Source organism: Rhinolophus sinicus, chromosome X, assembly GCF_036562045.2.
Source record: "Rhinolophus sinicus isolate RSC01 chromosome X, ASM3656204v1, whole genome shotgun sequence".
In the NCBI taxonomy this organism is placed as follows: domain Eukaryota; kingdom Metazoa; phylum Chordata; class Mammalia; order Chiroptera; family Rhinolophidae; genus Rhinolophus; species Rhinolophus sinicus.
The window spans coordinates 74,904,669-74,918,122 of NC_133768.1; the positions used below are offsets into that span (position 1 = coordinate 74,904,669).

A 13,454-nucleotide genomic window follows, 5' to 3' on the forward strand; every position below is an offset into this window, starting at 1 on the left:
AAAGAATCATACTATGGCACACTGCCTTGAAGTGTGAAAACCTCGGGGGGACAAATTCAAAGGGACAATTCAAAATAATGGTTTTGTTAAAGTCTACATTAACTGAGGCTCTATGATTCAATTCTAATTCATCTCATTAAGAAATGCATTTCTAATACAAGTTTACTTTTAATGTTTAGTAATTATCAAAGTTTATAGTATCTATATTTTTGATCATTTGTGAATTAATAATAACTATAATGATGGCAATTCAAAATAAAATATTAACATGTAAAGCCTTTTGGTCACAGAAAGTTTTTAAAAGTTATTTTTAAATTTTCGTTTCAAAGAAATATGATACAGTAGTCAATACAAGACTTTCAAAAATAAAAAATACATTAGGACAAAACTGTGTGAGAGAAGTGGAATGGAAATATATTTTCCAAATGCAAAAGGAACATTTAATCATTTCCAGTTGCTGTTGTTATTGTTCTCTTTCCATTTACTTTAATTGAAGAAAATGTTTAACAGTTAACTTTGAGAAGTAGCTTGTAATTTTCAGCATCACAAAATACTTTTAGTGTTTGAATATTTTTACAGAAATCAGGCATTAATTTTGAAAGAATAATTTCTGATTATTAAAGATGATAAAGTTTATATACTTTTAAAAATGTTTATTGTTTTTGTTTTCTGTTTTTTTGTTTTCATTTTTTGCTTTTTTGGGTTTTTTTTTGGTACAAGAGCAGCATTATTTTTATTTTCCCAACACAGCATGCAGCTATGAGGTTATTGCTTTTTTTAAGAAAAATAATTATGTCTGTATGCAATTCCATTTAATAAATTGTAGAAAATAGTAGAAAATGATAGACTTTATTAAATTATATACGTTGAAGTTTCAAAAAAGAGCAAACTGAATAGTATTCCTTCCTCCTGCCTACCTCTCCCCAGGAAAGACCTTGCCTACCTTTCCCCAGGAAGCTGAATTTAATGCACATTGTTAGGTGTCACATGATTACATTGAACACATTTAAAAGAGTGATATAAAAGTTTGTTTTTAAATATAAATATTCACAAAACACTAGAAATGACGGCTGGGAACGTTGAAATTTGATTTGCAAAGTCCTAGCCTCCAGTATTACAAAATAGAGTATGGATGGGTGGGTTTGGAGCTGAGAGATAATAACCAATAACTCAATAACTGGTACAGTATCAATTTGAACTTCTTATGAAACATTTTAAATATCAACTTAAAAATGTGTGATGAGGTACATCATTTTCATCATTCTTTTGTGAGTAAATGGGAAAAGAAGACCTGATCACTGGTAGAGATAAACTCTGTTGCCCCTACCAGCCCCAAAATCCAAAAGCTCTAGTTGTTCTTTCCATTTTTTTTCCCTTCATTTCTCTCTTATTTACTTTTTTCCTTTTTGTTAGTCACTTACTAACCTGTCCGTGGTTGCTCTACATATTGGTCAGCACTACAATTGTCCCTAGACTTAAAGAGATTGCAAACCCACACAAGATACATACTGGGGATGTCTTAGAAGAATAGAGGGAACCCTGGAGAGGAAATGATGATATGATAATCTAAGGACTCAATATGTGCCCTTCACTGTCTACAATAAATTGTCCAATATTCTTCATAAGACACCATTGTTTTTAAGATGTATCACCAGTTTGAAAACAGTGTTTGGGGAACATATGAGCTACCACAAGAAATGTCTACACAAATTGTAAGCTATATCCTGATTTTTAAAATGTTAAAATGTAGGTAAATGTGCATCTTATAAAGTATATTTGTTATCTAAAAAATGTGGGCAAGTTTTTCTTTGAGAGGCTGTTTGTTAGTGTTTTAGAAGAAACTGAAGTATCATCATGATGTAGTCCTTCCTCTTTTTCTTCCTAGGAACAGCCGGCAGCTGCCTTCGTCGCTTCAGTACCATGCCTTTCATGTTCTGCAACATCAATAATGTTTGCAACTTTGCTTCAAGAAATGACTATTCTTACTGGCTCTCCACCCCAGAGCCCATGCCAATGAACATGGAGCCCCTGAAAGGCGAGAGCATCCAGCCATTCATTAGTCGGTGAGACATTGGTAGAGCTTTGACTTTTACCAATCCCCAGTTAGTTTAGCTAGTCAGAAATGAGTCCAAAGCTAATATTCTGGTCATACTCCTGGGTTAGGTAGAACAGAAGTGCCTTTGTAATAGTCAATTCAGTATTTAGTTTGACCCATTTTTTTTTTCTTTAATTTTATTTTATTAAATTTATTGGGGTGACAATTGTTAGTAAAATTACATAGATTTCAGGTGTACAATTCTGTATTACATCATCTATAAATCCCATTGTGTGTTCATCACCCAGAGTCAGTTCTCCTTCCATCACCATATATTCGATCCCCCTTACCCTCATCTCCCACCCCACCCCCCCCACCCTCTGGCAACCACTAAACTATTGTCTGTGTCTATGAGTTTCTGTTTTTCATTTGTTTATCTTGTTCTTTTGTTGTTTTTGGTTTATATACCACATATCAGTGAAATCACATGATTCTCTGCTTTTTCTGTCTGACTTGTTTCGCTCAGCATTACTCTCTCAAGATCCATCCAAGTTGTCACAAATGTTCCTATATCATCTTTTCTTACTGCCGAATAGTATTCCATTGTGTATATATACCACAACTTCTTTATCCATTCATCTATCGAAGGCCATTTTGGTTGTTTCCATGTCTTGGCCACCGTAAACAAAGCTGCAATGAACATTGGAGCACACGTGTCTTTATCTCTAAATGTTTTCAGATTTTTTGGGTAGATACCCAGGAGAGGGATTGCTGGGTCATATGGCAATTCTATTCGTAATTCTTTGAGGAACCTCCACACTGCCTTCCATAACGGCTGCACCAGTCTGCATTCCCACCAACAGTGTATGAGGGTTCCTTTTTCTCCACAGCCTCTCCAACATTTGTTATTATTTGTCTTGTTGATGATAGCCATTCTGACTGGGGTGAGGTGATATCTCATTGTGGTTTTGATTTGCATTTCTCTGATGATTAGTGATGTTGAACATTTTTTCATATGTCTATTTGCCATTTGTATGTCCTCTTTGGAGAAATGTCTCTTCAAGTCCTCTGCCCATTTTTCAATTGGGTTGTTTGTTTTTTTGTTGTTGAGTTGCATGAGTTCCTTGTATATTCTGGATACTAGCCCCTTATCGGAGGCACTGTTTGCAAAAATCTTCTCCCATTCAGTTGGTGGCCTCTTTATTTTGTCAATGGTTTCTTTTGCTGTGCAGAAGCTTTTAAGTTTCATATAGTCCCATTTGTTTATTTTAGCTTTTACTTCCATTGCCTTTGGAGTCAAGTTCATAAAATGCTCTTTGAACCCAAGGTCCATAAGTTTAGTACCTATGTTTTCTTCTATGCAGTTTATTGTGTCAGGTCTTATGCTTAAGTCTTTGATCCATTTTGAATTAACTTTGGTACATGGTGACAAATAGCAGTCCAGTTTCATTCTTTTGCATGTGGCTATCCAATTCTCCCAGCACCATTTATTGAAGAGGCTGTCTTTGCTCCATTGTATGTTTTAGCTTCTTTGTCAAAATTATCTGTCCATATTTATGTGGTTTTATTTCTGGGTTCTCAATTCTATTCCATTGGTCTATGTGTCTGTTTTTCTGCCAATACCATGCTGTTTTGATTATTGTAGCCCTGTAGTACAAGCCAAAGTCAGGAAGTGTGATACCTCCATTATTGTTCTTTTTCCTTAAGATTGCTTTGGCTATTCGGGGTCTTTTGTGGTTCCAAACAAATCTGATGATTTTTTGTTCTATTTCTTTAAAATATGCCATTGGGATTTTGATGGGGATTGCATTGAATCTGTATATTGCTTTGGGTAATATGGCCATTTTAACTATGTTGATTCTTCCAATCCATGAGCACGGAATGTCTTTCCATTTCTTTGTGTCTTCTTCAATTTCTTTCAACAATGTCTTATAGTTTTCAGCATATAAGTCCTTCACATCCTTGGTTAAGTTTATTCCTAGGTATTTTATTCTTTTTGCTGCAATTGCAAAAGGAATTGTTTTTTGTATTTCTTTTTCTGAGATTTCATTGTTAGTATATAGGAAGGCAATGGACTTTTGTGCGTTGATTTTGTAGCCGGCAACTTTACTGTATTCGTTGATTGTTTCTAATAGCTTTTTGGTGGAGTCTTTAGGGTTTTCTATATATAGCATCATGTCATCTGCAAAGAGTGATAATTTAACTTCTTCATTCCCAATTTGGATGCCTTTTATTTCTTTCTCTTGCCTGATTGCTCTGGCAAGGACTTCCAACACTATGTTGAAAAGCAGAGGTGATAGGGGACATCCCTGTCGTGTTCCTGAACGTAGAGCAAAGGGCTTCAGTTTTTCTCCATTAATTATGAGATTAGCAGAGGGCTTTAGTTTGACCCATGTTTATTGATGGCCTGCTTTTGAGCAAGCCCCATGATAGGCATAGAGTAATAATATACAAAGAGCTTACAGTCTAGTCATTCGGCAAATACATGTAAATAATCTAAAATATATCAAGCTTGAGCCAAGTGCCATAATACATCTAATAAAATGTTATGAAAGCATAGGGAAAGGGATGTTTAATTCCAACTGGAGAGCTCTGGGATGACTATATGGAAGAAATGCGTTTTGAACTGGTTAGTCCTGGAAGAATGGAAGGACTTGAGACACAGGCAGTTATAGGGGAAAATACATACTAGGCAGAGAACATAGGAATAGGTATTAGATTGATGTGTTTAGAATGTAGTTTGTAAAGGTTTGCATAGGGAGGAGAGATTGGATATTTAGCTTAGACCCTGATAGTAGAAGACTTTCAATGTCAGATTTTAGTTTGCAATTTATTTGGTATATAATGGGGATCCCTGAAAAGTTTTTGAGCTTCATGTCAGAGAAGATTACAGAGCCATTCATGTGTAACATGAATTACAGAGGGGATAGTCCTGAATTAGAGAGATCAGTTAGATTAAAGGTATTGCTATAATCCTGGTAGGAGTAGATTGGAACTCTCAGTGGGGGACATGTGTAACGTTGATAAAATAAGGTAGAATTTGGCAGTTGGGTAGGAAGAAGTGATAGCTAAAGTTTGGAGCATGAGTAACTAAAGAAGGTTGTACCATTAAAACATATATCCTAGAGTTTTACCACATTAGAACCCTAGTTTTTTTTTCTTTTGATTAGTGTTGAGTTTAAAATTTATTATATTTATTATTTTTATTTTCCAATTACAGTTGACATTCAGTATTATTTTATATTAGTTTCAAGTGTACAGCATACTGGTTAGACATACGTATTTTACGAAGTGATATTCCCATTTAGTATGGTACCCATCTGACATCATGCACAGTTATTACTTTTTTTTTAGTTTTTATTTATTGACAATATTCATTATGCTGTACTTTACATCCCTGAGAGTGAGAACCCTGTTTAACTTGATCTCCTAGGCATAGTAGATATTGCCATTTTCATTCATATCATGACCCAATTTATTTAGGAATCCAGTAACCATAAACGATAAGCGATTGGAAAATCTAGTTTATTTGACATTGAATATAATGGTTAAACCTAGTCCAGCCTCTCTTAGTAACAAATTCAGGGTGCCCTTTTAAATGCATTTGCCCGAATCCTTTTTGTGTGATTTTTGTCTGTTCCAACTCTTGGGAGTGAAAGGTCCCCTAAAGGTATTTTCTGTTTTGTAGATAAACTTTGCCAAATTGATTCAGCATTTTTAAAATGTCCCCTCATTTTCTTTAACTTATTGGCGTGACAATGGTTAGTAAAATTACATGGGTTTCCTCATGTTTTTTATTAAAGATTTGGTAGACTCTGCTGTACTTACTCTGCTACTGCTTTACTTGATTTTATAGATTTAAGCCACATCTCCAAGTGCCTGGGTACCTGCCCAGCATTCTGTATATGTAGTACTTCTCCAGATAGGCCAAATAGTTAATAAACATCCTTTGGACCAAAAATAATGGATGGTTTTGAGAAAGTGCTTGTTCTAGTTTACTAGACATTGTTCTTGCCACAGTTTCAGCATTGCTAAATGTCTACCTTCCAGTTGGGCACTTTGACAGCAAACAGTATGTACAATACACTAAGCCAAACTCTTAGAGTGGTTATGGCATTGACTATAGCAAGTATGAATTTAGGGCAGATTGGAAAATGGAAATGCTATAGCAGTGATTCTGTAGTTTCTTGAAAAAAGCTTAGTTTTCATTTATAACTTTATTGTGTATATTGGGAGACAAAGTTTATGCAAAAGCAATTCTCAAAGTGCATTTTCTCCTCCTTTTCTGAGCATTAAAGACACCTTAATGGGCTTCTATACCAGGAAGGCTTCCAAAGAAGAGGGGCTGCTATTTCCCACATACTCACTCTGTAGATTGTGTTCCCTTTCCCTTTCCTTTACTAGGTGTGCAGTGTGCGAAGCTCCAGCTGTGGTGATTGCAGTTCACAGTCAGACCATCCAGATTCCTCGTTGTCCTCAGGGATGGGATTCTCTCTGGATTGGTTATTCCTTCATGATGGTAAGAAACACTTCCTTGTTTTTGTCATCATAGCTGACTATCCATCGTATCTGCATTTCTTCCCAATGTGAAAAATCCCAGTCATTTGCATAGTAAGAAGCTTGACCTAAAATAGCTACTGTCCAAGCACTGTGTTCCCCCTCACACATTTTCTAGAACATGTTTTTATTATCTTGTTGCTTTTGTTGAGTACCCTTGGTGTGGACACTATTCTCTTACCTCTGACCTTAGTTCCTTCACTGGATTTGAAGGAAATCCTTCACTGGATTTGAATTTTTGGCCAACTTCAGCACATATCTTTGGGTATCTACTAAGGTATTATAACACATGGGCATTGTGGCACATTTTTCCTTGTCTTTTCTAGCATACAAGTGCAGGGGCAGAGGGCTCAGGTCAAGCCCTGGCCTCCCCTGGTTCCTGTTTGGAAGAGTTTCGTTCAGCTCCCTTCATTGAATGCCATGGCCGGGGTACCTGCAACTATTATGCCAACTCCTACAGCTTTTGGCTGGCCACTGTAGATGTGTCAGACATGTTCAGGTAAGGTGCTTATGGCTTTAGTTTTCTTTAGGTCCTTAGCTTCCTTCAGAAATGCTAGGGAAAAGAGAGGCAATTCATGGACGGGTATTACCAACAAATGTTTGGAGTTCAGTGAACTGTGTCCTCTATTCTTGCTTGTTCTCCTCATATACCTGACTCAGATCAGAAAAACAAACTTAGCTGATAGGTACATGTGGTTTGAGATGACTCGGTGGTAATTCTTCAATAGCAAAATAGACAAAGCTAGCAAAGATCATGTGACCTGCACAATTACAAGTGAGCAGCTGTTCAGCAAGATTGAGGCCATCCCAGGAATTGAAGCTATAATCTGTGCTCAGTCCAATGAACTCTTTTCCCAAGATGTTTTCAAGCCTCTTATCTAAGCATTTAAATTAGTGAAACCACATATAACACATTTACCTCAGGATACTTTGATCTAATGGATTTTTTTCTCAGTTTAAATGTATTTTTATGTCTTGCTTCTTTTGAATCATCATTACTTAATATTTTTAAATGAACACAGTTTAAAGATTTTATGTAACTTATTTTTTCATTCAGGAGATGTTTTCTTTTTCATTAAATTTATTGGGGTAACATTGGTTAGTAAAATTATATGTTTCAATCGTACAGTTCTATAATACATTATCTATATATTTGCATACTGTGTTCACCATCCAGAATCAGTTCTCCTTCCAACACCATATATTTGACCCCCTTTTCCCTCTTCTACCATCCCCCCTGCCTCCTTACCCTCTGATAATCACTAAACTGTTGTCTATAAGTGGTGTCTGTAAGTTTTTGTTTCTTCATTTGTTTGTCTTGTTCGTTTGTTGCTTTCAGTTTTATATCCCACATAGGAGTGAAGTCATATGGTTCTGGATTTTTTCTGTCTCACTTATTTCACTTGGCATGATAATCTCAAGACCCACCCATGTTGTTGCAAATGGCAGCATTTCATCTTTTCTTGTGGCAGAGTAATACTCCATTGTATGTATGTACCACATCTTCTTTATCCAATCATCAATTGAAGGACACCTTGGTTGTTACTATGTCTTGGCCATGATGAATAACGCTGCAGTGAACATAGGGGTACATATATGTTTATGGATAAAAGTTTTCAGGTTTTTTGGGTAGATACCCAGAAGAGGAATTGCTAGGTCATATGGTACTTCTATTCTTCATTTTTTGAGGAACCTCCATGCTGTTTCCATAGTAACTGTACCAATTAACACTCCCCCCAAAAGTGTATGAGGCTTCTTTTTTCTCCGCAACCTCTCCAAGACTTGTTATTACATGTCTTGTTGATAATAGCCATTCTACCAGGTGTGACGTGATATCTCATTGTGGTTTTGATTTGCATTTCTCTGATGATTAGTGATGTTAAGCATTTTTTCCTATGTCTATTTGCCATTTGTTTGTCCTCTTTGGAGAACTGTCTATTCAGGTCCTCTGACCATTTTTTTTTAAATGGATTGTTTGTTTTTTTGTTGTTGACCTGTATGAGTTCTTTATATGTTTTGGATATTAACCCTTCATCTGAGATGTTTTTCATGAATATCTTCTCCCATTCTGTTGGTGGCCTCTTTGTTTTGTTGATGGTTTCTTTTGCTGTGCAGAATCTTTTTAGTTTGATATAGACCCATTCATTTATTTTAGCTTCTACTTCCCTTGCTTTGAGGTCAAATTCATAAAATGCTCTTTGAACCCAAGGTCCATAAGTTTAGTACCTATGTTTTCTTCTAAGCAGTTTATTGTTTCAGGTCTTATATTTGGGTCTTTGATCCATTTTGAGTTAATTTTGGTACATGATGACAGATAGCTGTCTAGTTCCATTCTTTTGCATGTGGCTTTCCAATTTTCCCAGTACCATTTATTGAAGAGGCTGTCTTTTCTCCATTGTATGTTTTTGGCTCCTTTGTCAAAAATTGTCTGCCCAAATATATGTGGGTTTATTTCTTGGTTTTCAGTTCTATTCCATTGGCCTGTGTGTCTGTTTTTCTGCCAGTGCCATGCTGTTGTGATTATTCTACTTTGTAGTACAAGCTGAATTCAGGGAGTATGATACATCCAGCCTTGTTCTTTTTTCTTTGGATTGCTTTGGCTATTTGGGGGTCTTACTTGATTTCATACAAATCTGATGATTTTTCTGTTCTTTTTCCTTAAAAAATTCCCTGGGGATTTTCATGGGGATTGCGTTAAGTTTATATATTGCTTTGGGTAATATGGCCATTTTAATTATGTGGATTCCTCCCACTTATGAGTACAGAACATCTTTCCATTTCTTTGTGTCTTCTTGTATTTCTTTTAATAATGTCTTGTAATTTTCAGCATATAGGTCCTTCACATCCTGTGTTTATTCCCAGGTATTTCATTCTTTTTGTAGCAATGGCAAAAGGAATTGTTTTTTCATTTCTCTTTCTGAAATTTCATTATTAGTATATAGGAAAGCAGTGGAATTTTGTACATTGATTTTTCTATCCTGCAGCTTTACTATATTTGTTTATTTTTCTAATAGTTTTTTTGATGGAGTCTTTGGGGTTTTCTATGTAAAAATTATGTTGTCGGCAAAAAGTGACAATTTGACTTCTTTATTCCCAATTTGGATGCCTTTTATTTCTTTCTCTTGCTGATTGCTCTGGCTAGGATTTCCAATATAATGTTGAAAAGCACTGGTGATAGGGGACAACCCTATCTTGTTCCTGATCTTAGAGGAAAAGCTTTCAGTTTTTCACCATTAAGTGTGATATTAGCTGAGGGTCTGTCATATATGGCCTTTATTATGTTGAAGTACTTTCCTTCTATACCCATTTTATTAACTGTTCTAATCATAAATCAATGTTATATCTTGTCAATGCTTTTTCTGCATTGATTGATATAATTATGTGATTTTTATTCTTTATCTTGTTTATGTGGTGTATCACATTGATCTATTTGCATGTGTTGGACCATCCTGGTGCCCCTGGAATGAACCTCACTTGATTGTGATATGTAATCTTTTTAATGTATTGTTGTATTTGATTTGCTAGTATTTTGTTAAGGAAGTTTTGCTTCTGTAGTCATCAGAGATATTGGTCTGTAGTTTTCTTTTTTTGTGTTATCCTTACCAGGTTTTGGTATCAGGGTGATGTTAACCACATAAAATAAGTTAGAAAGTATTGCCTCTTCTTCAATTTCTTGGAAGAGTTTGAGGACATATATTAAATCATATCTGAATGTTTGGTAGAATTCACTAGTGCAGCCATCTGGTCCTGGACTTTTGCTTTTGGGGAGGTTTTCCATGATTGTTTCAATTTCTTTGCTATTGATCGATTTAGATTTTCTACTTCTTCGTGATTCAGTCTAGGAAGGCTATATGTTTCTAAAAACTTGTCCATTTCTTCTAGGGTATTGAATTTGGTGGCATATAGTTCTTCATAGTATTCTCACATGATCCTTTGTATTTCAGTGGTGCCCATTGTAACTTCTCTTTCATTTCTGATTTTATTTGTGTATTTTCACTTTTTTCCTTAGTGAGTCTAGCTAAGGATTTGTCAATTTTATTAATCTTTTCGAAGAACCAATTCTCTGTTGCATTAATTTTTTTCTATGGTCTTTTTGTTCTCTATTTCATTTGGTTCTGCTCTTTTTTTTTTTTATTTCCTTCCTTATGCTGACTTTGGGTTTCATTTGTTCTTCTTTCTCTAGTTCTGTAAGATGTAATGTTAGGTTGCTTACTTGGGAGTTTTCTTGTTTCTTGAGATAGGCCTGTAATGATAAAAATTTCCCTCTTAATACTGCTTTCACCTCATCCCAATAATTATGATATGAAGTATTGCCATTCTCATTTGATTCCATGTGTCTTTTGATCGCTCCTTTTATTTCTTCTTTGACCCAGTCATTCTTTAGTAGCATTTTATTTAATCTCCACGTATTTGTGGTTTTTCCCTCTTTCTTTTCCCAGTTGATCTCCAATTTCAAAGCCTTGTGGTCAGAGAATATACTTGGTATGATTTCAGTCATCTTAAATTTGCTGAGGTTAATTTGATGTCCCAAAATATGGTCTATCCTTGAGAATGTTCCATGTACACTAGAAAAGAATGTATAGTCTGGTGTAGGATGAAATGCTCTGTAAATGTCAGTGTTGTCCATTTGGTCTAGTGTGTCATTTAAGGCTGATATTTTCTTATTGATTTTCTGTTTGAATGATCTACCCATTGCTGTCAATGGCGTGTTTAGGTCACCTACTATAATTGTGTTTTTGTCAGTTTCTCCCTATAGTTCTGTTAGTAGTTGCTTTATATATTTTGATGTCACCTGATTGGGAACATATATATTGATAAGTGTTATGTCTTCTTGTTGTATTGTCCCCTTTATCATTATGGAATATCTGTCTTTGTCTCTTGTTACTTTTTCTATCCTGAAGTCTGTTTTGTCTGATGTAAGTATGAATACACCTGGTATTCTCTGGATTCCATTTGTTTGGAGTATCATTTTCCACCCTTTCACTTTGAGTCTATATTTGTCCTTGCAGCTGAGATGTGTCTCTTGAAGACATCACGTTTGGTGTTTTTTTGTTTTGTTTTTTGTTTTTGTTTTTTGGTCTAATCTGCTACTCTGTGCCCTTTTATTGGTGAGTTCAGTCCATTTACTTTTAGGGTGATTAATTGTTGATATTTCAGGATTTCCTATAGCCATTTTATCTCTTGTTTTCTGATAGTTCAGCATCTCCATTGTTTCTTTGCCTTTGTGTTTCTGTCTGTTATTTTATTTTCATGGTATTCTGTGATTTTTTTCCCCGTGTTTCTTCTTTTTTATGTTATGTGTCTCAGTTCTGGGTTTTTTTTTTTTTTGAGTGGTTACCATTTTGTTTATGTAAAAGAAAGTTTGATGTATACAATAGTCCTTTTTCTTTAGTATGCATTTTATCTTCATTCCCCTTTGCAAATTCAGACCTTTGCCTCATCCCCTTTATGTTTTTGTTGTCACATATTATCCCTATTGATTCTGTGAGTTCATTCCTGAGTTGCAGTAGTAAATAGTCTTTTCTATTTATTTTTTTATAATGTTTTTTCTTCTTTACCCTTTATATTATATTTAAATGTATAGTGCCCTATTTTGTATAGGGGTTGACATTTCCTTCTTCTGTCTGTCTTTTAGTAATCTTACTCATAGTTTTATATCCTTTTGTCTTTTTGTTTCAGGTCAAATAGCCTCCTTCAGTACCTCCTGTAATGTAGGCCTTGTGGTACAAAATTCCCTCATCTTCTATATATCTGGAAAGGTCTTTATTCCTCCTTTATATCTAAAGTATAATGTTGCTGGATATATTGTTTTGGCTGGCAATTTCTCTGTTTCAATAGTTTGAATATTTGATTCCATCCCCTCCTAACTTGTAGAGTTGTCGCTGAAAAATCTGATGATAATCTAATGGGCTTTCCTTTGTAGGTTACTATTTTCTTTTCCCTGGCTGCCTTGACAATTTTTTCTTTGTCATCAATTTTTGACAGTTTCAGTATAATGTGCCTTAGAGAAGGCCTTTTAGGTTTGAGATAATTAGGTGTTCTGTTTGCTTCTTGGATTTGAGGATCCAGTTCTTTCCATAGGTTTGGGAAGTTCTCGTCAGCTATTTGTTTGAATAGGCTCTCTATGCTCTTCTCTCTTTCTTCGCCTTCTGGTATGCCCATTATTCTTATATTGCTCTTTCTGATGGAGCCAGATAGTTCTTATAGAGTTCTTTCATTTCTTTTAACTCTCATGTCTCTCTCTTCTTCCTTCTATGTCGTTTCCAGGTTTCCCTCTTTGATGTCACTGTTTTTTTCCTCCACCTGGTCAGCTCTATTTCCTAAGTTTGCTATTTCATTCTTCATCTCTTTTGTTGATTTCTTCCGCTTCAGAATTTTGTTCTTAATTTTCAATTTCTTTAGTAAAGTATTCATTTTGCTTGTTGTTTTACTTCTGAGTCACTGAACTGCCTATCTGTGTTTTCTTCCATCTCGATGAGTTTTTTTTTAGAACTGCAGTCTTGAATTCTGTCATTTAAGTCACATATTTCCATATCTTTAAGTTTATTTTCTGGAGATTTCATTTTCTTTCTGATCTGCCTTTTTACCTTGGTTATTCATTGTAATTGATGGATTATTTCTCTTCCTTGGCATCTATGTGTTTGAATTCTGCAGCAGGTTGACATGAAGAGTTCTTTCTTTTGTTTTCTAGTAGGTAACACTGGAGTATTTTATTAACTTTTGCCCTAGTTCAGTTTCTTAAGGAGGGAGATTTCCTGGGGAGGTGGGTATCTCCTCTGTGACCAGGTCTCCTTGATCTCAGGGAACCATCCCTATGGGAGGATGTGGTATTCAATGGAGTTCTGAGGCCCTGAAATCCCAG

The 13,454-nt window shown here is 35.3% G+C and overlaps 1 protein-coding gene across 5 annotated transcripts in view; it reads left to right on the plus strand.

Annotated features, from left to right (window-relative positions):
- Window positions 1-13,454, plus strand: part of COL4A5 (collagen type IV alpha 5 chain) — a 373,394-nt gene that overhangs the window by 290,439 nt on the left and 69,501 nt on the right. For all 5 annotated transcript variants that reach the window (XM_074323261.1, XM_074323263.1, XM_074323262.1 and 2 more), the window contains 3 exons: window positions 1,886-2,063; window positions 6,440-6,554; window positions 6,919-7,091. In XM_074323261.1, the coding sequence (XP_074179362.1) occupies window positions 1,886-2,063; window positions 6,440-6,554; window positions 6,919-7,091 (466 nt within the window). The remainder of the gene's footprint in view (window positions 1-1,885; window positions 2,064-6,439; window positions 6,555-6,918; window positions 7,092-13,454) is intronic.